At 38.4% G+C, this 27,697-nt stretch overlaps 2 protein-coding genes across 3 annotated transcripts; both read right to left on the bottom strand.

Annotated features, from left to right (window-relative positions):
• Window positions 1-219: 219 nt before the first annotated feature.
• On the bottom strand, window positions 220-11,795 carry LOC137123047 (switch-associated protein 70-like). Its single transcript, XM_067496455.1, has 12 exons — window positions 11,612-11,795; window positions 10,170-10,310; window positions 7,203-7,376; window positions 6,468-6,692; window positions 5,926-6,072; window positions 5,587-5,695; window positions 5,266-5,447; window positions 3,983-4,090; window positions 3,406-3,572; window positions 2,026-2,224; window positions 1,495-1,591; window positions 220-950 (listed from the first exon to the last, which is right to left on the bottom strand). Exons 1-12 carry the CDS (start codon window positions 11,705-11,707, stop codon window positions 832-834), a joined length of 1,764 nt encoding a protein of 587 aa, XP_067352556.1. The 5' UTR covers window positions 11,708-11,795; the 3' UTR covers window positions 220-831.
• Window positions 11,796-12,995: 1,200 nt separating this feature from the next.
• On the bottom strand, window positions 12,996-27,178 carry ipo7 (importin 7). Of its 2 annotated transcripts, XR_010913797.1 has the most exons (26): window positions 26,973-27,178; window positions 24,682-24,763; window positions 22,357-22,510; window positions 22,048-22,206; window positions 21,801-21,957; window positions 21,556-21,645; window positions 21,330-21,424; window positions 21,168-21,252; window positions 20,920-21,054; window positions 20,465-20,564; window positions 19,877-19,953; window positions 19,607-19,723; window positions 19,148-19,237; window positions 18,848-19,013; window positions 18,598-18,758; window positions 18,223-18,351; window positions 17,272-17,338; window positions 17,021-17,146; window positions 16,783-16,880; window positions 16,571-16,666; window positions 16,181-16,401; window positions 15,739-15,944; window positions 15,430-15,636; window positions 15,185-15,301; window positions 14,762-14,881; window positions 12,996-14,097 (listed from the first exon to the last, which is right to left on the bottom strand). XR_010913797.1 is itself a non-coding variant. In XM_067496454.1 (25 exons), the coding sequence occupies exons 1-25, from the start codon at window positions 27,054-27,056 to the stop codon at window positions 14,000-14,002; spliced, it is 3,117 nt and encodes a 1,038-aa protein (XP_067352555.1). In that variant the 5' UTR covers window positions 27,057-27,178; the 3' UTR covers window positions 12,996-13,999. The 2 variants fall into 2 exon arrangements, 1 of the variants encoding a protein (XP_067352555.1); XM_067496454.1 differs by lacking the exon at window positions 14,762-14,881.
• Window positions 27,179-27,697: the final 519 nt, after the last annotated feature.

Raw genomic sequence — 27,697 nt, 5'->3', positions numbered from 1 at the left:
TCCACCAAACTCAAGCTTTGTTCTTCCTGTGGGAGCTGTTTTCTAAACTGCCCCCTGGCCTCCACTGTAATGCAGATGCTGGGTCAAACACTGTTTAGATTAGTTAGAACTACTTGTAATGTTGAGTGATGGAGGTGGTTTGGAAGCCTAAATGATCAGGGTGAAGGATGACACAGTTTAATTACTTGTACTGAAATGAAATAATTAATCAAACCTTCAGTCAATAATGAAAAGATTTTATTTGTTGAATTTTAGTTTGAATGAATTTCTAATTACTGTATCAAATACATTAAAGACAGTGACATTTTGTAAAGAATACTTTTTAAAAAAATGGTGATTGTACCAGAGAGGAGCTGTGTGATATGTTTTAATGTTTAACTCACAATGGTCCTCTTCTCATTGTGTGTGTACTCACATAGTAAGAAACTGTTAAAACACAAAAACTACAAAGTAGCAAATTAAAAACAACACGTGAAATGAGAAAAGAGGGACAAAAAGTACAAAGAACACGATGAACTGAAGAACAAAATAACGCAAAATGATCAGAAGTCAGGGTCCACTTGTTGGTTTTCTTTTTTCTTGAGCCAGTAAAGTGGACTTTGGTTTAGAATTTTTTTTAACTACTTCTTCCAAAATCAAGAATACAAAGCTGAGTCTTGGATCTACTTTCTTATTATGAAATTAAACTGGGGAGATGACGTTTAACCCAACTGTAGAAATAACTCCACTAAAACGAGTAAATCAGTTCTTGCAGCTCTCGTGTGGCTCAGTATGTTGGTGTCGTCAACGAGACCAGTAAATCACAGTCGGCGTGTGATCTGTGTGTGGTGCTCACTGACCCTGGGCCCCCTGGTTCTTACTCTCCTGCCACGATTTCTTCCTTATCTCCAGCTCGGCGTCGCTGAATGATGCTGGTCCCCAGTTATTGATCATCTGAGGTGCTTTATGGCCTAAAAGGTTGCAGGAGATGGGATGAATGGGTTTTAACAAGATGGACTCACAAACAGGTCACTAAGAGAAAACTGGTCACAAAGTAAATTGTTGCTTTTTCAAATTATTCCTGGATTCATACGCTGACCTGTCTTTTAGATGTCTGTTTTTCCAGAGTGCAGTATAAAACCCTAAGCATTTACAATAATGTATAAAGCAAGAAAATTGAGACAAGAAAATGATTAACAATCAAGCGATCAGAACAGATCACAAAGGACTTTCTACTACTCTACTACTTGTTGCAGCTGCACCTGCAGAATACTGCAGTAGTTCCCGATGACATACTGCAGTTAATTAAACTGAGCCGCAGAGAATGAATTATCAGATTAAAAATGTGTAATTGCAGTAACAATCCCACATATAGTTATTTACAGAGACATAACATAGAAACATACAAAAAATACTTTTGCACATTAACTTTTTTTCATATGTTCAAGACCTTCTGAAAGTACATGACTGTAAATGTATGAATGAACTAATAACCACTGAAGAGCGACATCCTACCTGGCTGGATGAGACGCACCAACCCCTCATGTTTGGCCACCTTGTCCTTCCAAGTCTTTGTCTTGTTGGCTGCTCGTTCAAGATTCCTTGACACCTCCTACATGTGAGAAAATGTCATCAGAGAGCAGGTGTCTATAAGAGTGTTTGACAGGGACATCACTGTGCATGTTACTGAATTAGAATTATTATTCTGAGCATTATACTAGTGTTTGGATGATTGAGATGTACTGTCCCACTTTGGTTGGGATTTTTTGCTCAACTATAAAAGAAATGTACTGCATAGATACTACATCATCTGACAAAGCTTAGAATGACCTCATGTTACATGTCAGCTAAAATCTTTTAATGGGAACGGATAAAATGTCAGATGTGTGGTTTTATTCTCAATTTAACCCAAACTGTGTCAGATGGAGTTGGGTATAAGAATAAGAACAAAACTGTAACTAATGCCAAGGGACAGTTTTTTTCACTAAGAATCGAACAATCTGAGAAAGTTCCGATCAGTGACTCTGTGATCACGTGTGAGCTGACCTTGTACTGCTCCAGTGCTCCCTGGCGCTCCTTCTCCAGTCTCTCCAGCTGCAGCCGGGCAGCCTGCAGATCTCTCTCCTTGGCAAGCTGCTCGGCCACCAGCTCCTGCTTCTCAGCGTGGGTCTGAAACAGCGCCCTCTGCTGCTGCAGGTGGATCTGCTCCAGCTCGGAACGCTTTGCTGCCTCCTCCTCCAGCAGCCTGCAAGGGCACAAGATTCATTTAATATTTGTTTTGTTGTTGACATGACACAAGGAAAGTGTCCTTTAAAAACAAATGTGTTATCTGATAGGACGACATCTACTGTTGTGCTGCTGCTAGAAATATGTTATGATAAGTGTGTGCGCATCTGGATGTGTGTGGGCGTGCATGTGTTTGTAAAGGCCATTATCAGCCAAAAGGTTATGTTTGCATTTAAAGGGTGAACTCACTTACATTTCTCGGCTGAATGGCTGCATTTACATAGTGATTTTATGTTGTTTTTTTTTTCTTTTTTTTAACACAACAAGAACAATATGTCTTTGCAAAAATTATGTCATTTGAGGTGCAAAACTGTTTTAGGGCATTCAAAACATGGCCAAGGGTGGTCTTCTATGCACCAGTGCAGGGCCTGTAAGCCAAGTCCGGTTTCCTTCTCTTTGGCTGCCATTAGATTTACAAGCACATAATTAATCTCATCTTATTTTGAAATTACTGTAAAATTCTGATGCATTGTTTTTTTGCAAGTCAAAAGTACAAATTTACAGCTATGTACAGCACAGTGCTGTTACATGTTCCCAATTAAATTATGTACGTCTGATCTAATAAGAATTTTGATACTGATTGCTTCTCATGCTCTGTCAACTTCATTTTTATATATTTAATATTTTCTATTGTTGTTTGTTTGTATATTTAATATAACTATTACATACATTTTGGTCATCTAAAATATAGAGGTTAGAGTTTCTACTATTACTTTTTAGAATTTAGGATGTCAATTTTGAATCGAATATAAAATGTAATAAATTAATAAAATTTAATGTAATTCAATTTCACATAGAATCACATTTTACTTTTGCCCCATTTTGCTCTATCTAGAATTTTTTTCCCTTCACAGGAAGTTCATACATATATATACATACATATATCCAACATGCTTGCCTTTGTAATATCTGGCTGTTTGTTCCCAACAGAGGGAAAAGACAAGCACGAAGACTTTATTTTATGCATGCTGAGGGCAGAAGACATGCTGATGTCCTATAGACTGCAGATCTGTTGTACTGGTTTGATATTACTCAATGTTTATGTTACACTGTTTATTCCTGTGTGTATCCACATGCTTTCCAGTGTGTGTGTGTGTGTGTGTGTGTGTGTGTGTGTGTGTGTGTGTGTGTGAGACTGACCTAGCCTGCAGTTTGCGCATGGCCTCCTCATCCTGCTTGGCCTGCCTCTCGTCCTCTAAGGCCTCCTCCAGCCGGTGGTACATATCCTCCAGCTCCCGGACGCGCTGCAGGTACTGCTCCAGTTCGCTGGACTTCTGCGCCACCTGCTCCTCCATCTGCTGACGCACCTGAGGAAGTCACCGCAATGTAGAGCTTAATTTCTTATCAAACAGCATCCCCTTACATATCTTGGTAAAATAAAGTAATTCTCATTTTTGCAAATAATAAATTTTGATTTATCTGTATCGTCTCTGTTTTAAGACTATGATTAATGAGTGTCATTGCTTCTGGCACTTAGACAAACATTGACTCAACATCATGGGATCCACTGCTTATAGCTTATTTCCGGGAAGGACTGAGCAACAGAAGGGTAATGGAGACTTTGTTCTAATATAGAAATAAAACAAGAAGGCAGCGTTAGTTCTTCACATTTTTCCCGTTTCATTCTGTTACACTGTACTGCACATGCAGTTTCTCACTCATCAGCCCACATGATTGGAACAGTGTTGTGGGAGACAGACTCGGGCACAGTGGTTACCATTTTCTCTCTTTCCAGATCCAGTCTGTAGCGATCCTGTAGGTCTGACTGGGTCTTTTTTATCCTTTGCTCCTCCAGTGCTGCATGAGCTGCAGCCTCTTCCATTTTCTACGACGCACAAAAGAGGAAAGAGGAGTTACTTCTCTACTCTGGAGGCCCCATTAGGCTGCAAGGGGAAACCCTTTCAATTCTAACAAGACTTCATAAAGATATGTGGGTTTGTCTGAGCTTTAGCATTAGCACAGTTAACAACAAAGTTTGTCTTTTCTTGTAGTCTTTTTTGTGTTTTTTTTAACTTGTCAACCCCAGAGTCAATATAGCAAAACCCAAGTACAGTATACAAAAAAGGTATTTTACACATAATTAAGTAATAGGCTTACAAAGATGAATTGTTTGCATTTAAAAAACATCTGGGATGGTGAAAGGAGAAGTGAGAAACTCTCAGGAGTCCATTGCAGTTCTAACTCGTATGCCTCATCGTCCATGCACATGCAGATGTTTCTGACTGATAATGTCATTTGCATAGCAGGTTTTAGTTCTCTTTTCACTGTGAATGTTTTGCTGCATCATGCATATGTTATTTAAATCAACTGGGTGTTTGAGTTCTAAATTAAAATATATTTATATACTATAAAGGGAAATAGACAAAAACATTTGCACAGTTTTGGAGTTACACCAAACCTGAGGTCATTGATAATTTAGATCAGCTTTAGTGCATCTTCCCCTGATCGAGATCATCTGAAATGTCAACATATAGTATATACAACATATATGCAATTATATACAAAAATAATCTACAATTTAACATCCATCACTACATTATCTTAACCCCTTATTCTGTTACGGGTGGCAGGAAGAATCTGACGATAAAAAAAAAAAAAAAAGAGACTGATTCAGAGAATCCATGTATGACTTATTAAAGTATAAAACTATGCTAGAGTACTTCATTGACAACTCATAGTGCTCAGTTTTTGATTAGAGAGGATGTGTTTCTATGCTCTTTATGTGCTGTATGTATATTTTTGAAATAGTAGCTTGTAGAAGTGTACTAGATCGCACTATTTGTTGATATTGTTTTATCGAAAAAATGGAATGGGAATTTTTATGGGGGTTCTTATGTTTGCTCTTTTTAATAAATAAAAAGGCAGAGAATAGATTAAACTTCTTTAATACCGAGGCAACATGACCTTTTTCCTTTATATATGGTTACTGGCTCCAACCAGCTGTAGTAGCCTCCTTCTCAAAGATTTTAAAAGCTGTAGGAATTAAAGGTGGAACAGTACCTTCCTCATAGCTTCCAGCTCCCGTTGTTTGTACTCATTGGCCACCTGGAGCTGCCTCATCCTCTCCACCAAGTTCCCCTCCTCTGCCTGCTGCCTCTGCCGGAGCTCCCTGCGTCTCATCCGGGCCTCGCGGTGAGGAGACGGCAGCCCCAGCCTCAGCAGCTGGATGCATGTTTGAATAGCTGTAATAGAACAAAGAGGGGAGAGGGGATCCATGGGGTAGATTAATTATCCTTATCAACAATCTGACTATGACATTTGAAAATTCAAAACACAGTGATGAAAAAAATCAAAAGATGATGATGACCGACTGATCAATACCTTGAGTCCATTCCTGCTTCTTCTTTTTATCAGACGCACTAATCTCAAAGGTTATATCAGTGCACTTGATAATAAACAGGCATTTCTTCCCATCTCTATCTGGCAGGGACTGGAGAGAAAACAGTTATACACTCTAAATCATTATTATTATTATAAAATGTACAAGAATTCACCAATTCACTGGTGTTTAGATTCTATTTCTCAACTTAGTCAAAATAGTTATATATATATTCATTTACAAAAATAAAGAGTTGATATTAGTTGGTCAGTAAAGCCAGCTGTCCTGCTGACATTTAACTGGTGTTAATGTAAACAGATGTACACAGATGTTCTGTTTACCTCCACACAGCAGTTTGGAGTCAGGATGATGTTTCCTCTCTTCTCCACAAGATCTTCACAGACATAGTATGACAACGAGCTGGGTTGAAGGACAAACCAGCGTTCGGTCCAGTTCTTCCTTTTGTGGCCCTTTTTCATCATGTATCCCTTCAAAACACAAAGTGGGATGTTACATGTGTTAACTACCTGATCTGCCATAATCATGACACATTATATCACAAAGAAGGTCAAGAGTGCTCACGTATAAATTAGCGTGACCTGCATATGACCTGCTGAAGATGTGATTTATCTCAAATTAGATCAGCAGTGTTCTTAGTTTATATATTATATCAATTATAGTAAGTAAATCATTTTTCACATATTTAAACTATCATTTTCCGTAATAATAGGAGTTTAACAAATACTTATTGAACACTGTCACTGTAACAAATCGAACCCTTTCCTTTAGTCGAACAGTAAGAGTATCAACACTGCCTAGCTGAGTAAATTAAAGTGCAACTGTATGATGGAAATATGCAGTACACATGACGTCCATCTCCAACCTGCTTGAGCACATCCAGGATGAGTTCTTGGAAGACCTCGCTGATGCCCAGGCTCAGGGTCTGATGGTTTATGCCCTTAAAGAAGTAACCCATTCCCAACAGTTCTATCAGTTCCCAAGCAGTCAGGCAGTTCTTTGTGTTCATCTGCAGCCTGTAACCTGCAATGTTCTCCTCACTCCATGTGCTCCCCATGGTCTCCATCAGCTTACGCAGAAGGTACTCAATCTAAGGAGATAGACATATCTAAACAGCTTAAAGGAAGCCTTCCCTGATTTTGAACTTGCTTCTTACGGTTTTAGTTATAGTAGTACATGTACATAAATGCCATTAAACTTCACATTGACTTCCTTATATCATAATATCTCTACATTTAGCAGAAAAATGCCTCCAGATGACTTCACTTGGAGGAACATTGAGTTCAGATTATGTCATCTTGCTGCTCACATAATGATGAAAAACTCCTCCAGGTCATCCTGGAGGAATTGATCAGCTTTTCAGGTCAGAGGGAAGTTTAAAAACATTAATGTACATTTACACCCTAAACTAAAGCCATAAGAAGCAAGTTGAAAATTGGTGAAGTCAACCTTTAACTCAGAAATTAAACCATTCAGTGGGTGTGTGTGTGAGTGGGTGTGTGTGGGTGTGGAGTGGGAGGGTGGGGAGGGGGGTCTTTCATGTTAGACTGTTTAAGGTAAAAACAACTGTAGAGAAAACAGCTGCAAGAATCTTCCTCACCTCTTCAGTGATGATGACTAGCGGGTATTTGTCCTCTGACAGAAAATTGAAAATGCACCACACTTTGAAAGCATCTTCATCTGAGATGAGTAGACGTTTACAGCAGATATTTCTCTTGTGACACAGAGTCCAGCACATCTTGTTGAATTCTAGTACATCAAAATCTTCCCGTATCTGTGAAGACAAGTGCAGCATTCAGCCAGAGTCAAAGTCAAGCTGGTCAGCACCAGTCAGGGCTGTGTTTACAAATGCTAAGCAGGAAACTGGTGTTTGTTTCCCTTCAAGCCCCTGATGTGAGGAACAAATCGGATAATTAAATAGCTCATTTTGATTCAAGTCAGGGCCTGAAAGAGAAAGGCAAGAAAACTGCTTCAGAGCACCAAGAGTGAAACTCAGACAGTTCACTGACATCGCAGTTTGTTTAATATAAAACTTCAGCATATGTGTTTGCAGTTTACTACGCTGTGCTTGCTAAGCTGGAGGGAAAAAAATGCTAGAGGTGCAGTAACATGTACAGTATTACAGTAGCAATGAATAAAAAGACAAAGCATGTTCTTACTCTGGTTGCAACTGAGAAGTGGTAGTAGCCATTTCCTCTCTTCATGAACAGTCATCCTAATTTGTGTCAGACAGTCTTCTCATAGAGAGAAGTGTGGTTTGGTGAATGGGTATTTTACCGTTTGTATCGCGTGAAAGATCTCAGGTTTATTTTTTATACTTAGATTTTACCTTATTCTGTGACAAAAACATTAGTACAACCTATACCCTATATACCCGCCACAATATCAAGTTATGCTATTACATTGCTGAAACGTTGCAGATTGGAGACCAACACATTCCACCATTAGTTCCATCATTTTTACATGCACACTTTCATTGGCAGAGGGTTGCGTAACCTGTGTAGTAGTGAGGGTTTTCTCGTGGTCTCCTGATCCTTATTTCTCCGCCTTAGTTATAGAGATAATGTTTCCATGTCATGTATCGCTTTAACGATTTCAATCCAGTTATCTACTGTAGCTCGGTCAGGTTGGAGCCATTTCTGGGGAATTGCTTTTCGTTGCAGCATCAATAAATATTTTCAGAAGGCATCTGTCTCTTTTCCCGTTATTTCACCAGTCAAGTCACCTACTGTTAGCAGTGTGATAAACATGTAATATAACTGTCGACGTTGTTGCATGGTTTTTCTGAAGGTTTTACCAAAATCTTTAATATACTTTGACAGCTCCAAAAAGCTTGACAGTGCTCATCCCCCAACACCCCCACAGGAGTAATAAACTAACAATGAGCTTATTCACACCAAAATGTGAACAATATGCAGAAGATGAGGTAAAAACATGTTTCACAAATACTTTCCCATTGTTCAAATGTGATTATGTCATTTAATTATTTTTTACATCTTACTTTAATATGATCTGTAGTTATTGCTCTACTTTTAGGAATTTCTCAATACAGTTTTGTGAATATAAACTTAGGGCTGTTACTATATAACTGTATAATTATTTTATAATTTTATTATAATAATTTGTTATGCTTTTCGCAATTTCTATTAAAAAGTATTGTTTTTTTTAAAAAGTCCTTTTCCTTTAATGTTTGGAAACTTTGGAAACTGCAACGGGTTCTTTAATATTATCTTACATTGCACTGTAATCCTGTTTTAATCCTCAAGTCAATGTGATTGGGTTTAAACTCTGAATCATAAGATATCCATCTAAAATACTTCAGCTGCGTCGATAGTTGGGCTTCCTTCACAATATCAAACCAAGTGAGACGGGTGGGGGGTGATACTCAAATAAGTGATACTCAAATGATTTCGACGTGTTATTACCACTTTCTGTTCAGTACTTGCAGTGTGATTCTCTTGAAATAATTCTTCATTTCCTTCCATTGCCACACCAGTGAATTATGATATTTAATTGAGCGGCAAACAAACAGTCCCTTATATTAAGAATAACGATGCTTCCTCCCTTTAGCCTTCCCGATGGTACTTTATCTGGTAATGACATGAATTAGTGGTCCAGGTAAAGACTGACATTTTAACTGTTTTAATTCTTGCACTAACGTTAAGTTGAGATTTTGACCACTGACCAAGATCTTCTTTAATTTTCTTGTTTATCATTAGGTCAGCATGAGATATTTGTTTTTTTGTTGTTGTTGTTTTTTTTAGACGGCTTAATGGAGACTCTATGCTTAAGGTCAGGTGATGGGTTAAGGTTAAATGTTAATATTTGTGTTTTGATACTAATAATAGAATTATCAGTAAAGCCAACTCCTTCCATTCAAATCACTATTCGCTCAAAGGGACTTCCCCCAGAAAAGGTTCCTGGACTTTAGTTTCTAAGAAGGAAAAGTATTAAGAACTTTCTAGTGGGTAGATACACATATACATTAGAAACAGCCTCTGGTTCATTATTTGTTGCATCTTGTATAATTGACACTTCACTCATAGTCATTTTGTATTTTGGACAGTTACTGACATCTTACTGTCATTTTCTACTTATTTTATTCTAATGTCTAATTGTTTAGGACACAATAGTGGATTTCATGATTCTGAATTTGCCCATTAAATTAAATGTAAATTTAGTGGATTACACAGCACATAGGGAGCAACGCAGGACAGATGATAAAATTACCAGCATAACTGTAATGTGTTTTCCTTTTTCGTTTTGTGTATCTGTCATGAAAAACAATGTGACTGACACACAATCTATTGCTTGCTTATCTATACTTGAATAAGCATCCGTGTTACTGTAATATTCCTTTTTTATCATGTCAAGTTCTTGCTTATGGAATATTTTGCCAGTTTTTGGATTTGTAATCACTATTATTGATTTTGATATTACATATCATATTTTTTAACAATTATTTCCATTAAAAACTGTTGTCTGTTTCTAACGTTCTAACGCAAGCACAGAGAGGGTGTAAGAAAAATACTTCTACTACTACTACTACTAGCCTCTTTGTTCCCACCTTGTCAAGGATGAACTTGTTGAGATAAGGCATGTAGCCCTGGTTCGACAGAGGCCCTTTGTCATCATCTTTGAAATGCTCTTCGAGGGCAACGGGGTCAAGAGGGATCTTCATCACTGTGCACAGGTTGTGAGACAGCACCTAAAGAACCACAATACATAAAGCAGTCAGTACCACAGGACTTGAATACTACAGCTGAGATGAGGTACAATAGCCAACATAAATGACTGAAAGTTAAAGCTGACTCTCAAGATCAGTCCATTTTTACACTTTTTACATTTTGCCTGCACCCATGAGAAGCTCTTTTGCTGACATTTGCACACATGACTGGTTAAGCGTTTCATTGGTTTTTGAATGTGAGCTGTCACTACTTAAAATAAAGCTTCCAGTCTTTGTCAGGTCGAGCACACATCAAACACAGCAGGCAAAACAACCACTTTTCTCTGGCCTTTTGTTCCCTAACACAAGTTCTTCATTTCCTTTGAGGGCAGTAGAATAGGTTTCACATCAAACTGTTTTAAACTCTAAAGGATGAGTGACTTTTAACATAAATTCAAAATGAACAGCAAATGCATGAATGAGAACCTCACAAGAGTAACACATATTGGTAACTAGGCAGCCAACAAATTTACACCACTGATAGCAGTCTTACAACTAAATAAAAATACAATCTTACAAGTAGAAGTTGTGCTTTCAATGCAACAAACTGTTTTATCTGTTTTATCTTATATTATGATGATGACTTCCTAGATCTTCCTAAAAGTATTTTATATAAGTTAGCTACTGCTAAGTAGGTTTATCCGTAAAAGTATGCTATTTCATGTTTTATATTATAGGGCACTACTGCAATTAAGCGTACACATTTTCAAAGTTGGATTTGTGATTCTACTGAGCGCAGACCTCAGAGCAGTTATAACAATAATCATATTTAAAATGTCAGAAAACATTAACGTATTAGGCTGCATTAAGTGCTTTTTTGATGGATTATTGTCCGTTTAAGACATATATTGCTCTATTGTCAGTGACTGATTAGATAATCAGCAAATCATTACCGCTTTACCATCATCCATCAAAATAGATACAGTAACACACAAAACCAAAACAAAAACTTGCCCAGGAACCCTGAATATATATTATTAATACAGAAATGCTGAATTTAAACTAAGTAAGTATAGCTGGAATATGTTTGCAGTACGAAGTCCAAGATTTTCCCAGAAATGTACTAGAGAGACAAATGCGTGTGTACACTTATTACAGCAGACATTCGCATGTTTATCACGGCAGAGACCACACAAATTGTCCCGAAGGAGGGGGTCACACGAACAGGTGATTCATCAGCATCACCGGGCAAACGGTGGAAAGTTTGAGGCGTGACACCGTTTGAGTTTCTCATCATCCTCCAGAACATTTAAAACCAAGGCAGAAAGTGAAATGAAACGTACCTTTAACTGAGATTTGGACACTTTTCCGCGATGATCCACGTCCAGGGCTGTGAACGCGTGCCATATGGGCTTGAGAAGCTCGTCTCGGAGCCACATTTTGTCCCCCAGCAGCACCGCAGGAGGTCGGTCTCTGAGCTGTCTGCCTCCGCGACCCTGTGTGTCTGCGCTTTAACCTTCTGCCTCTGCTCGTTTGGAGCAGGGAGGGAAGACACAGCGCCACGCAGTGTTTGTCACTAATACAACAGATACATCACCTGAAGGACAGCTAAATACTCCTTTAAAGTACTTTTACAACTTTTACAGTTCATGCTTTTTAAATAATTTACTTCAATACATTTTCATGCACGTTTGCTCCCCTATTTATCTGACAGATGGAGTGACTATACTTAGATTGTGGACAAAAATTACAATAAAATATAAAAACTATAACATACATTTCAAATAACATACCAAAAAGCCCGAGTGGGCACCTTTTAGTAGGCAGGCATAGCCATTAATGTGCTAAAATTGATTTGCAGTCCAAAACAGTCCTGCAATAAGTCCTGTGTTATGATGTAAAGTACAGTTTTTGTTCAGACTGTTATCAGGGTAGGTGTAGTTTGTGTTATATATATTTATATTATATATTAATATATACATTATATATAAGCTGGATCGCAATGAAGGTATCTGACGATTTCAAGCTTAGCCTACTGTAACAACTTATTTGATCTATTATGCAAGAAACTTTTTTTGTGGGAAAAATCATTAAATACAGCTACTTTTATAAATAAAGGTTGTGAATACTTTCCGTCTTCATGGCCATGTAGGATGGACTCTGGGTTCAAGTGGCCATTTTAAAGCCAGCCTTGACTATTTATTCCAATTTTAATATTAATGAGCAACCAACTTTTAAGAGTAAAAACATCGTCAACAAATGTTCAAAGTCAAATGTGAAGTACACATTAGATAATTAGGAGACTCATCATAAAACCTGTATCATTGAAAGTTGATACTTTGCTTTGACATACTGTGGTTCATTTCCACACGCACCTTCAGTAGAATGAGTGAGTGGATAAAGTAAGCCTGGAGACCCAGGTTGCTCTGGTTATTCAAGCTAAATATGGGCTCGTATCAAACTGATTTAAGATAGAGCGCTGTCATATAGTGTATCCCACAGCAGCTTTCACTGTACAAACTGACAGCTCACTGGACTTTAACAAAACATCAAAGGGCCCCTGGATTTATGTCATGGTGTGTTTCACTGCTGCTATGGGGGTCGGGGTTTCCATCCAGACTTCAGCGAAAAAATATAGTACAAAAAAAAAAGTCAACAAAATGCAAAGCTTAACTAATTACATACATAAACAAAAAAATGTGTCTGTATAAAGGAAACACTCAGCCATTAATTCCCTTAGCTTTAATATGTTGTATATATAGATGGTTCATCCATACACCAACCAAAAGCTTGAGACCTTCACGATAAGTCCAGTTGTACAATGCTTCAATGATGTACCCAATTGTACTTTCAGTGCTCACAAACGCATGTCCTGTAGCCGTATTGAACACCAGTAGCATTCTCTTTTTTTTTTTTTCCTGAAATCTTTGTTTCCAAGTTGTCCACTGATCCACCCTGTAACCAGATGTGTGACAACCAGTCATTACAGAAGTTACAGCCGTTTTCATTTTAAATAGTTTTCAATTTAAAAAAATTTGCAGTCTGATACAGAAGGCTAAGAGACCTGAACAATATGAAAGTGCTAGTCATTAATTTACAGAGATCAGGCATCACATAGTGCTATGAAGTATCCAATATGCTACATATGAATACAGCTGTTGACACCTTAATACCTCCGGTTGCTTTTCAAGGCTACTTGAAAAATTAATAACCTTGGCTTGTATGTACATAAACATGAGTGTTGTTTATGCAGAAAATAATGTAGTTAATGTCACCACTACCAGAGGTACAATCTTATTTCAGCCATTGGGCCTCAACAGTGATAATGATATATTTAGTCTCATCATCAATTTGTAACTGTTAAATCCTCCAATTTTGTTGAAGTGGGAAAAAAGAAAAAGAACAAAAAAAAAAAAACAAAACAAAAACAAAACAAAAAAAAAAACACAAAAGAGTTGCCGTCGTGGTATCCCCTCCACACTGGGCTCCAGAAGACAACGCTGTTGGGAGCTTCTTCTCTTGCATCGTGCTCAAGTTCTTGGTTTGTTTTCCCCAGCCATTGGTTGCATTTTGGTTGCTCTCCCACACCTTCTGGTGCTATTCCCCATTTGACAGATTGAAGAATGACTGAGAAGAACCAGTTCTGGAACCACTACTTAAGGGAACAACACAAGCTTTTTTTTCACTTCACTACAATCAGTCACATAGTAATAAAAAGTACAACAGACGACTCAATTCATTCCTGGAGCGGTGCCTCCAAAGTTGAAAGTAGATGGCACCACTGGCGCTGTGAACTTGTACCCTCCGTGTTTCTCGATCATCTTAGACTCTGTAATTAGAGAAGTGACAAACTTAAAGTTACAAATATGGGAGGAAAAGGTTTCCTTAAGCTGCACACTGTTCATTTATTAATTTAGCATATTTAAATTAAAGCATTAATTTATTAATTACCCTTAAAAGGTTGGCCATTTTTCATGTCATTTTGTGAGTGATGATTTCTAAATTCTTTTGATTCCCTGTGAGTTTTTTAAAAAGTCAGATTTGTAATACTTATTACACTGTCGATTACAGTGTAATGGAAAATTTTAAGATGAAATCTCTGCTTTATTCACTCTGTACATTGCTGCACTCATCTAACCTCAGGTGTATAAGGCTTTATGTTCAGACAAGAAGATTATGGCGCAGCTTTGTTTTTGCCATCCAGTGTGATTAACAGTTTAGTGCATTGTTTAGCTTTTGTTATTGTCAACTATAGAGAAAACAGGAAATGAGAGAGCGAGAGAAACTAAGCACAATAAAAAAAAAAAAAAAAAAAAAAAAAAAAAAAAAAAGAAAAAAAAAAGGCAAGTTGCAAACCACTGTCACCACCCTGTGGTTCATTGTCAGCCCTAATCCCCTGGGCCCCTTAATGCTTGTTGGCTAAACAGAAGGCATGTGAGCATTTAGTTATACTAACATTTTATACTTTCTTTCATAAAGAGAAAGGGATTTACATTGGATTTTTTTTTTGTTTTGTTTTTTGTCCTTTCGGCTTATCCCGTGAGTTCAGGGTCGCCACAGCGGATCATTGTCCGCATGTTGATTTGGCACAGTTTTTACATCGAATGCCCTTCCTGATATTAATAAAAAACAAACAAACCAACCACAAACAACACATAAAAAAGAAAAGAAACAAAAGCAGCAGATGTCAATGTACTGCTGCAGTAGTTTGATTACAGGATAATGTATGGCTGAAGAGATATTAGTAATAACATTGAGAATTAAAAAAAAAAAAAAAAAAAAAAAGTAAAGTAACTGCAAATATTACCACAAAAGATCAGAAAATTGCAGCATGCAAAAAATGCTTTATTGACAGACTGAAATGCCGCATCAGGATTTGACTGGAAACTTGCAGTTGCATCTCAGCTGGTGCTCACCATGTGCTGCCCGTCTCTGGTCTGCAAGTGTGCCAATGTCATGAAGATGTTTGCCCTGTTCCTCGTCAAGGCCTTGAGTTAGTGCCTGGTACCATGCTGGATCACGAGTCTGGATGGCTGAATCACAGAAAAGTGAGATTAAGGGTTGCTGTGCACCATTGACACATTTGTTTTACTGATTTATTGCCCTTTGAAGTGCATGACACTGATTAACAAAGTTTTCCATCAAACGGTAGCCATCTTACTCTGTAGTATGGCTTTGAAGATCTGATATTCATCCACTAAGTTGTCTTCATTGTCTACAGCTGTAACGTAGCCCTCAAGTGCCGTCTGCTCAGCATCGTCCTCCTCCCAGTCTTCATCATCTCCATCCTCTCCTGCCTGTTTCGCCAACATCTCTAGGTACTCCTGGCCCTCCTCATCAATGTCATCCTCGTCACTGCCCAGCTCAGCTACATTCATTAAGGATAAACGGTTAATCTTAACTTTACTTTGCAGAGCATTGCTGACACTGAATGATGCAACACTGGATACAATAAACAGTTATGCCTTACCAGTATCATCCTCATCTTCTCCATCTTCATCATCGTCATCCTCATTCTCATGCTCCGCTCGACAAGTGTATGCCCTCTTGAGGCCATTAAACAGTAGGATGGCTGCTGGAAGAAGCTGGCTAGCCACCTGGTTGACAGCCACAGGCCTTTGCTCAAGGTCAATAAGAGCACAAAGTCCAAGAATGCACATCTTTCTATCGTGGAGACTGTGGCAGGAGCAAGGGGAACAAAAAGTTAGCAGGACCTCCAAAGACATAAAAGTGCTTAAATAACTATTCAGCTGATGCCGTCCTCTGTTAGCAACAGGTCAATGAAACTGACTGAGTCTGTCTCCTATTAGGACTATGCTCAATATATTTGTCCTGAGATTTTAAATCAGTCAGCACCAGTATTCTGGTGCAGTTGCTGTAGTATATCAAATCATTCAGAAAACTGGTCTTACCCAAGGAAGCAGTCGACATCTTTGAGCCACTGGGTTATGAAGTGGTTAGTGATTGGCTCATTGTAGTTAGGAAAGTGAAGATTCTCTAAAGTGTTGAGGAGAAGAATGGGGCTATAGTAAAGTGCAGCGATGGCCACTTGCAGGCACATAGTCCTCAGCTCGCTGGTCTTCACCTCCCGTGTCAAACGCTCCAATGCAGTAGCCACAAACAAGGGGACAACCTGCAACAACAGCAACAAAAATCCCAGCAAATTTGCATTATTGTTAACTAAGAAAATCTACATTATTTCTAATTCCCCCTGCCCCCCAATCATGTAGACATGTCTACAGTTCTCCCTTACAGCACATTACTCTGAGATAAGGATGTGACCATCTATGTTTGAAACTGACCTGATCAATTCCACGACCTTTGCACTGGAGAATGATCACCTCCAACAGCTTGGCTGCATGGCACTCTGGGTCCTCACCTGGATCACCTGTCAGCACCTGTGTGAAGGGACAAGACCAAGGTAAAATATACAATGCACACTGATCACTACAAATTATTTTGCATGTAAGCATACTTAACTATCATGTACTAACAAACAACTGCCCCACTTTACCTTCTTGCACATGCTATAGATGATCTCCAAGTATTTGGTATCTGATAGGAGAGTGTCTGTATCAACTGTGACATAGTTATGAAGAAGAGGCATCATATCTGAAACAAAAAAATATTCATTGAGCAGACCTTATTGATAAAAACATTGTTTGGTTGCATACAGGGAGCAGGAAGTTGAAATATGTATGAAATCCATTTAACATTTCAATATCAATGCACTTTTCCCCCAAAACACATACCTGTGAAGTAGTCAAATCCATCTTGCTGGAAGACATCAAACACCAGCGGAAGGAGATGCCACATCTGTGGTGACACCTGCTGGCAGGTCAGGCTATGAGCCAAGGACAGGATCTCTTCATAAAATTCTAGGGAGCGAAACATACAGAAGTGAGTCACTGTAGGTTTTTTTTTGTTTGGTTGGTTTTTAAATCATGAATAGAACATTTAAGGGCTGGAATGTAGAAGCACAAGAAGGACAAGTCCTGCTTACCCAGTACATGTTGCTGCAGCACAGTGCCAATCACCTGCAGACAAATGCCCTCCAGCTGCTGTGTGATCTGAAACAGCACAGAAATTAAAAGACAATTAGTACGGAAGCAAGATTGGAGAAGTTAAAACTGTTGTGATTGAACCAGTGTAAACTTATCTTAATGGCTTACACTTTACACTAAAAATACCATCAGGTACAAGCCTCTTTATTTAATACGTGTGTGAAACATATTCAGCTTTTTTGATTGCATCTTAACTTTGCTACCACATGCAGCTGTTTTAGTTTGTGTTATGTGGAAAAATTACTTAAGACAAACATCTTACAGCATATTTTCATAACAACTTATGCCATAAAGTTTCTTTTTTTTCCCCTTTTTGTAAATTCAGACAGATTCTTTTTTAGATCATGTATCCTTGCTACACTTGGACAAACTTCAATAGATATGAAATAACCTGTGAATTTAGGTAATGATAACTGAATAAAAATGAGTAGAAATGGGCAAAAAAATAACTTTTTAAAATGATTTATTTCTGTAGGTAGGTCCAATCTGTAATGTCATACACACACACACACACACACAACTAAGTGACGCACACTGAAGATCCCTGGAACCCAACTACTGAACTATTACGCAATAAAAAAAACACTTTGTAAAGCTATGCTAGGTCAAATCTAATGGCTTTTTGGCATCAAGCACCATCAGACCTGTGGCAGACATAGCAGTAGTGTGACCCGGCACTATTTCTAGAGCCTGCCTCAGTCGCTGAGTCATTTTGAACATGGTGAGAACAGAGTGTGTTCCCAGGAGTTGGTGGGTGGCTGAAGTGTGTTGGCAGGAACACTACTGCAGACCAGAACTGCTTCTGCAGAGGAAGTGGCACTGTGATGAGCCAACAGAGTGTGTGTGTGTGTGTGAGTGTGGGCAGCATGCTTAGTGGGTATGCTGCTAACCTCTTTGTGGTCCTCCACCACACTTAGCAATGTGTCAATGGTGTTGAGGATACCCATAGCAGTCACAGCCTTGTCATCTCCGCCCTCCTCATCTGGCCCTGTCTGAATCACCTGGTTGAATGTCATTGCCTGTCAAAGAATGACCAGAGAGAATGTTAGAATGTGAGTGTTTGTGTACTTAGTATTTATTAATTTTCTTGTATCAATACATTCATTATCAGGCAGGAGATTTGACGGATTTCCTATCCCAGGATTGTTAAACTACTTTACTGCAATGATAAAAGATTGTAGCATTCTCTTGCATGAAACATCAACGATAGCTTAACTTTTAAAATGAAAACATCAGTCTTAAGCCTCTAGCACATCTGCACTTACCAAATGCTGTGTCATCTCCACTGCAATAGGCGTGACCTCTTCACTGTATTCACAGATCATCTTCTGTATGACACTGGTGAGATCATCATTCTCTGTCTCCCTGACAATGTGAAGGAGCGCCTGCATCACTGGCCGAATGTAGGGAGTGATGTATTCTTTGGCTAAAGTACACAAGTGTTGTTTGTTAAACACCATGACAGATTTAAATTTTATGCACATGGTATAATAAAAATAAAACACAAACACATACCTTTCTCCTGGTTGCTGATGAGAACCTGCAGAGCAATAGCAGCCTCCACCTTAACAGGCATCTCATTGTCATTGATCAGACAGATGCGGGTAAGCTCCAGAGCAGTTTGCAGGTTCTGGTCACTTTTGAACTTCACCTCGCAGAAGTAATGCAGCACCCAGCAGGCCTATGTCAACGAGAGGTTGAGAAATTGAGGACCCAATTTAAAATTAAATAAAAATACAAAAATGTTCAAAGCTGATTTAAAGCAACTGTATTGACTCAAATTTAAAGTCCTACTGTCAAGGAATTATCACTTACCCTGGCCCTCATGTAGCCCAGTCCACTGCGGAAAAGAGGGAAGACGTGATTCTGCAGCATGAACTCCATCTGGTCCTTATATATTTTTTTCTGTGTAGAGGAATACATAAAAAATAAATACAATGTCATAAGGCAGTCAAACACACTTTACAACACTTGTGGTGTAATTTTCAGCATCTTTTCAGCAAGTATTTTCAGCATCTATGGCTTGTTTGGTGCCATCTAGAAAGATAATGTTGGGACCGAAAAAGTAAATTGGATAGTAACTGCACAGTTAGGCCATTGCCACACACACACACACACACACACACACACACCTCTAACTGAGCCTTAATCTACGACTGAGTAAGCACAACAGTTATTTCCAACATATTGTTTTATATGTTCAATATCTGTCTGAGTTAAATCAATCAGAAAAAAAAGGTAAATAGTAGAACAAGCCAACTGAGAGCTATTAACCTTCAGCAGGATTTCAGCTAAAGAGCCAATCATGTGGAGGGCACCATCCTTTTTCCTCGGGTCAGAGTTTGGATCGGTGAGAATCTGGTAGCAGAAGCCCATCGTTTTTTGCAGAACCTTAACAGAGCAAGAACAACATACTGGATTATTCCTTGGGCCCATTAACTGAAACTTGTGCAGAAAGAGACAGATTTTTTTCCATTTTGGAAACCGTTTCTATATGTAAACAAGTATCCAAAGGAAATTAAACATAAAACAATTTCAACTCACCTCTTTTCTCTTGTTGCAGGCTGTGAAGAGGAGTGTCTGGGCTGCTGTTGTTGGAGAGATGAAGTCCTCAAACACATCTAGGAGTGACACCAGAGAGCAGGGTAGTAGTTAGCTAACAATAATGTACAGCCTCTATGCTTGTTCTGAGAATTAAAGCTAAACATACTTAAGCTGCTGTATCTTATATGCTACTAAAATACTAAATACAAGCTTAGACTAGAGACAGTGCTAAATACCTTCATATCCAAACCTATGAGCTACCTGGTTGCCATTGATTTTACTAAACTGCAATGATTTAGAACTGTATATAGCTGCATAGATGTTTATAGTCAAGCTTCATTTTTGTTATTTGTGCATAGGATTCAAATTGTTTCTCCTTTTTTTATTTTACATTTAAATTTTTTGTATCGTAGAACATTTTTTGTTTGTTTAATTTAGTGTTTGCGGCACGTTTCCCTTTTAAAAAATAAATGCATATTATGTGTTCCTGCCTGTGTACCCCGAGGCATGTTAGGTTGCCTCTTTGCATGAATAGAGCTATACAAATAAACTTCCCTTGTGTTACAGGCAACAGCTTTCTCTGCTTACCAAACTTCATGCGTATGTACTCGTATGGATCCTCCTGCCACAGCTCCTCATCACTATCTGTGTAACACATGAGGGGGAAAACCACATCCTCGATAATACCCTGCAAAACAAGAAAAGTTAGAATCCAGCAGTGAAACGAACAGTGTATGGAATGTAGTTCACTTGTCATCATTTGCTTGGATAGTGAAACTACCAAGTCCACTCACTGTTAAAAGTCAAATAACTAGAGATGCTGAGCTATTGTTGCAATTGTAATATCACACTCTTTCGCTTTCTCATGCTATCAGTTCTTTTATCCGTTGGCTGAATAAACTTATCTGTTGGCAGAACCGACATCAACTGGAGGTGCTTTTGCTTAATTCTTCTACTAAGACCCAATTTCTGTAATATACTATAATAATATACAGTAGTAGTGTAAAATATTTCCTGGATACTCAAACATCTTTTGTTTGTACCTGGATGTGAAGTTTGAGGTTCTTCCATGTCACAGCATGTGCTATACCCTGGTTGATGTAGTTGAGTGTCTGTTGGAGTACCCTGGGAGCCACATACTGCTTTTCCTTGTACTGGTATAAGACTTTAAGCAGCACCTAGTACACAAAAACACAAAAGATATTGCTTGTCTTAGAGGTGAACTCTAAAGAAGCACAGTTCAATCTGACCGGAGAGCTGCTGCTTACAAGTTACCTATTGAATTTCCTACCTGCTGTGCAGAAACTGCGTATTCTTTAAGGAAAAGTTCAGCAAACTCTGTGTACTCTTTGGTTGTGTTGCCTGGGCTTCCGTATCTGAAAAGACAAACGGTATAAAGTGAATGCTACTGTTAAACATATTTTAAATGCATAAACTAGGATTGTATTTCTACCTCTCAAAAAGCCGTGCCAAGATGTGAAGGGCCCACTTCTTACACTTCCACCATGGCAGTTCAGGCCGCTCATCCTCGTCTATTTGCATTGTCTCCTACACAGACCAAGACAACGTTGATACACTAAGCTTGCGGAGATCTTACATGTGGACACCTCAGAAGCATAGTGTTTTATAATGCATGATCTGCAATATTAGTGCAGTGTGACTTAATATGAGCTTTTTACCGGAGGCACGTCTCTGTCCACTACTGTCTTTAAGATCTCCATCCATTCTGTCAGGTTCTGCCTGTTGATTAGTTCCAGAGGGAGGTTGTACTGGAGATGAACAAATGGGTCATTTAAAAACAGTAATTTGACAAGATTAGATATGTTCATGCCACAAAAACCAAAATTAGTTGTGCCTTTACTACACTGATTGAATACAACTAATTCATTAATCCTACATAAGACAAAGCCTGGGGTGACACTACCTGAAAGAGGGCATAGAGGATTTTGAAGATCTGTTTTTGTATGAGGACTGAGTCACTGGAGTGGTCAGAGAGCAGCTGGATAAAACGTTCTTTCAGCATAGGCATGAAGATGTGCATGGCTGCCACCAGAGGTTGACGCTCTTCTGGTTTCTTGTACCTATTTCAGAGATCAAAAACATAAACGCGGGGTTAATCCCATGAATTGTTACAATACACCATCGAGTTTAGAAAAAGATCTCGGACTTACTCATAGTTTTTCACAAGCTGGTAAAGACAGAGCAAGATGCCCAGCCACGCTCCACTTTTGTCTGACTGCAGGTAGTAGCCAATCTTGTCCACGATGGTTGTCCACTTGCTAGGGTAGTCATGCTTGATCATGTGGTGGATACACGTGGTCAGCTGGACCCTGACAAATTCCAAAGAGTAGTTGTAAATGACTAAGAGAGACAAGATGTAGTGAAGTGAAAAAGAGACTATAAAGGTGGATAAATTGGGGGGGAATAAAAATATTCCTTAGTTCCTTTTAATCTACTTATCCAACAAAGTGTGGGGTTACCTGATGCGCTCAGGTGAGTGGATGATGGCTTCCACTATGTTGTCTCGTATGAACAGCCTGTCTGCCACTGGAATGTTATTGACAGTTGTCTCTGTGCCTGTACCTTCTCCATCACTCCAGTGCTGGGTTATCATGTTCTTAAGGTAAATCACACCTGGACAGGGAGAAAGCAGACATGGGCGAGTTCTTTATGGCATAGACCAGACATGAAAAAGCTAACATACAAAGAGTGAATGCTGACAATTGTAACTAAAAGCTTAGCCTTTTTGTGACTATAGCGCCAACTAACAAAGCCATCAAGCTATATAGTATGAAAGAGGAAAAGAGCTAATGATAATTTGTAGTACGCATTTCTGAAGATTCAGTAGTTAGTTTGAAAAATACAAACAGTTTTCACAATTTTCATAATATTTGTCAAACTTATTGCTGTATTAATCATTTTTACTGATAAAAATTTTGCCCATCCCATGTGAACCGGCATTAAATTCTGCATACAATATGGTACTGCTAAACATATAGCCTGAGCTGCAGAAATAAATTCTTCCATCTAAGGTTTTGAATGTGGCACCAAGGTGGCCAATGGGTCACATCTATCCTGGGGCCCCAACACTGAGTTCTGAATCACACAAGGGGAGGCATCTGGGGGAACACAGGAGGGAGGAAGGCAGACAAACACTGAACGCATTTACTGTTGGTGAGGCAATCTTATCCAAATCCAGCCCATTAATGCTGACAGAGCACAAACCTCCTCCCCTCTTCTTATCAATACCAAACTATATTGACAAACACTGCAAAGCCACAAAACATGTGTGAATGGTTATATTCAAGGGAAATAAAAAAATAATAATTAAAAATCAGGAAAATTACATTTTAAGTAAAAGGCCATTTAACTATTAACTATTTAAAATTACTGTTGTGCTTATGTCATATACTGTGGAAAATGACAAGGAGCTCAAGTATCTACTACCAGGTAGGATATCTTATGCCGCTTGCGATCATGAGAATTGACTCAAGTTTGTTATAATCTAAATGAGAAAAATTTAAATAATTCTGGAAAAACCTGCAGTATACAACTAACCAGTGAGTATGAACTAATGTTGATCACACTGAGCTTTGATGAATAAGGACAGTTTGTGTTGTATGCATTACAAGAGGCAACTTTCTGTTAGGGCAGCAATACAACTGGGGTGAATGGAATTTAATTTATTTGATCCTTTAAAGGTCTTTCCTTTTTGCTAACAAGGACTTTGAGGCAGAGCAAAAAAATAAAAAATAAATAAAACAAAACAAAAAAAACCTTGCATACACATACTGGCCATACTGACTAAAATGCAAACCCACATTTTTAATAAGCTGTCTACAGACAGCCTATTATAAAACAATTACTTTTAGTCTATGTGATCAATCTATTCAATACAAATTACATAATAACTGTCAAATACAATAAATGTCAAATACTTTCCACTAAGAAAAAAGAAAGTATTTTTGTTATGTTGGGCAGCCCACCAGCATCAAGTCAGACAGGAGAAAAATACATGACAGTCCAATGAGCCAGGGACTGTCTAAGTGCCAATACAATAAATAAAGACAATGTCTGATTGTGATGAAGATTTGTGCCATTATTCTGAGCTTTTGTGCCACCTTAAGGAGTTCATCCCATTCTATTCTGCTCAAACCCTGTCAGATATTTTTCCAACAGCTGGAAAAGTAATTCAGGGCACCAAAGCGAGGCTCTGAAACAGTGTCAATTGCTAGTACAGCAATGACAACTTGGGAGGTGAACACACACAAAGATTCAGACAGCATTTAGATACTTTGTTCAAGAATTTAACATATCCCCCCCCTTTACATCTTTACATACAAAATTGGAGTCAGATGCAGGACAAAGCAGCAAGCCACACAATACCAGGATGTTTCAGTGAACTTGTGTGGATCCAGTTAGTATGCAAGGGGAAATAAAGCATGAGCTGTGTCTAATGCAATTAATCCTATTATTCTGACAATTATTCAAATGACGAATGTGCTATAACTTTATAAGCAAACAAGTGTATTTGCTTCTGGGCAGTATGGGAGATTAGCTTTTATTTAAATGCCCCTTCCCATATAAACATCTTTCAACTGGTCATGTGGAACCTGCAGGTCATAGCCTAGCTCTGCCTAGGCAAATTAAACAATTGTGCAATCGTCCCACTCATCAGGCTAATCTTAATGTTCACTGATACTCAATAAAACATTATTAAAACATGTGGATTTCGAGTTTTATTTTATTTCATACAACCTTTCAACAAACTACAGAACAGTTTTTACATGTCAAAGTGTACTCACCTGCTTGCCTGACAGGTAGATCCAGCTGATCAGACATGGTAACACGCAGCAGAGTGGACACAAAGTTTACCTGGGTGTGACCCTATAAATCAGAAAAAAAAAAAAGAAAGAAAGAAAAAAAAAAAACAGCTGAATGGAAACTGTTTGGAAACACAGAAACATCAGTTGTTCAAGTAGGTTTCATAATATTCTATTTGAAACCTGCTCCTAGTTTTCTCCGTATTTAAGTTACTTTGTAAGCTATAAAAAGCTACTTTGTAAGCTAAAAAATATGCTTGACATTCAGGTATGTTATACAAACATAGTTGTAAGGTGACCATGGACAGAAATGGACATTGCCTTTTTAACTTATCACTGCTGATGATTTGTGTTTTGTTACAGTTTTACATCAAGACCACAAAAACAATACATGGGACCCATCATTTTTAAGAGTTAAACTTACTACTACATCTGTTCTACTTGCACAATAAAAATACTATACAATACTATACTATTAATATATGATTATGTGTCAAGTGACAGGTAATTTCTTCCTCCATGAGAGCATTATTATTGCTTTTCTGTCATGGCAATTTCCACCTCTAAGAGATGTTGGCATTTTTATGGTCAGTCACCAATAATAATGCTACGGAATTCAAACATAATTATATATACACATACATGTATACTAGTATACAGTGTTGCACCAACATTATTTACAGTAAGCTTTAATGTGTGCTTTATGCCACATTAGAACAAGTTTATGACTAAGCAAATAACTGTATTTAGAAACTATGCACCAACAGATTTACTCCATCCTCCTCCAGAGGACACCATGTTTTGTTCTATGCACGATCTCAAATAACTTCAGCCAGCGGTGGGTGAATACACTCCCAGTGTTACCATTCAAGTGAGCCATCACTACTAGTGCATATGTGGGTGTTAAAAAACAAAACAAAATAAACTAAACTTTAAGAACACTGAACTTCCAAAAATAAACAAATAGTTACTTGGCTGGAGGCACAGAGGCTGAGAATATATTTTAACTGTGCTATTACGGCTTCATTATAAAACACAATATGACCGTACTTGGTTATATGCCAATTGTTTCACAAAGACAGACAACAGGCTTCAGAACCATTTAGGACTCAGCCCTGTATGCAATAAATCTTCATGACCAACAACTGTGATCCAGCAAGAATCACATCTTCTAAAGAAATATATGTAAACTTGAATGCGGAATACAATCCATACTAACTGACCATGTCATTTTTGAGAGATATGCACAGTTCATTCCCCCCTCACTGTGTGTCTTTAAATAAAATCGTTGTTGTTATCTACAAGATTTATTTTAAAACTTAGCCATTTAATTCTCTTTTTCACTGTCATGTGTGACTCATCAGTGATTACTCATACCATTAAATAGCTTGTGTACAGTTAATATAGCTAACTCGTGCATGAAGGCAGACAATTGTTTGACTACAGTCCGTCTGCTGCTTGAACAACCACAGTACAGCTAACTTAGTTAACTAACGGGAGTTTATATGAAACTGGGCCAGTCCCAACCTCCAGTATCTATGATGCTGTTACACAATACCTATAAAGTCAGATTAGCTATTAAATGTGGCTAAAGCAAACAACAGAGAACATTTGGCTAATAAGATTTTATTCTGGTTTTTAAAAATGTCACCACTTCAGGGCTTGTCACAGTGACACGTGAGCAGCAGCTAACGCTATGCAACTAGCGGAGCTACTGTAGCTCACCCAACAAGTAGTTAGCTAAGTTAGCAAGCTGATTTAGCCACGCAGCTAGACATCAGTATTCTCTTGTAATATACGCTAACTAGGACATAGCTCATATCAGCTCAGCTTGATTTGTTGTGCAACACACCCACCACACTATTCATCCGTTGTGTCAATTCTAAAAATCACCAGTCAGAAATGCATTGAATCTGTGTGTGACGAGCTATTGAGCAAGGCAAGAATGGTTAGCTTGTTTAGCATTAGCCACACAGCTGGTTCAAGATGAAGCCACGGTTGACGTTGGTTACTGGCACGCGAGTGTGTCATCGAAATAAAAAAATGCTACCAAATTTATGCTAGTGGCTCCCCTATAGTAAAAGGAAGAAGGGCGTATGGCTCAGGAACGCTATACAGATCTAGTGACCGAATTTACCATTTGATATGTCAAAGTAACGGTAGCAGAACCCTGTCTGCGTGATCGCACCATCTTGATGTTGTGAACGACCGAGGCCCCGAGCCGAGACCGCGCCACAACTGCCATTACCATTACGGCTAATCACAACTTTTACCTCGTTCAGCTGTCTCTCTGCGGCCTCTCGCAGATTGGGGTCCATCGTCCCCCGAAGGGCCTCGATCAAAGAATCGGCATCCATTACGAAACTCTGTTTACGGCTCGGATTTTGTTATTTCGGAGGAGTCTCAATTCCAGGTCACTGCGCACATGGACGCACAGCTCTCCGGTTACCCGGCGCGAAAGGAAGCAGTGAATGAAGTACGCGGATAGATCAGCGCCAGATTTGTGCTACACGAACATCCGGCTACGACGCCATACAAATGGGAATTGTAGTTTTTATCTTTGCTTTTAACGACATTATTTGGCAAAACTAGGATTGACAGATAAGAAAAAATATATACTATCTAATAATAATATATACTTATCACACAGCTGTGTATTTGCATAGCAAAATTAAGCGTCTGTCTCCGAGAAAACGTCACTGAAAGAACAGGATGTAGATACAGTTCCCTAAAAACCCAAAGTCACCGAAATTCCCCTCAAAATGATTTTCTTGCTTAATTAAATCCCTTAAGATTAGAAAAACTAAAAATACCATTGATGTTTTAACATATTTGAAGAGTACAATTGACTAAATAAGCTTTATCTTTTTGTACTTTCATCTCTTTATTTACTAATATTATTATTGTTTTTGTTTATTCATGCCTGCTTTTATTTATGTATTTTTCTTAATTTTCTTCTCTTCCTTTTGCGACATTTTCTTTTACAAGTACCTGCTCC

The sequence above is a fragment of the Channa argus genome, chromosome 2 (genome assembly GCF_033026475.1).
Source record: "Channa argus isolate prfri chromosome 2, Channa argus male v1.0, whole genome shotgun sequence".
Taxonomy (NCBI): Eukaryota; Metazoa; Chordata; class Actinopteri; order Anabantiformes; family Channidae; genus Channa; species Channa argus.
Note: the sequence above shows the minus strand (reverse complement) of the source record. Positions and strands in the feature narration are given on the sequence as shown.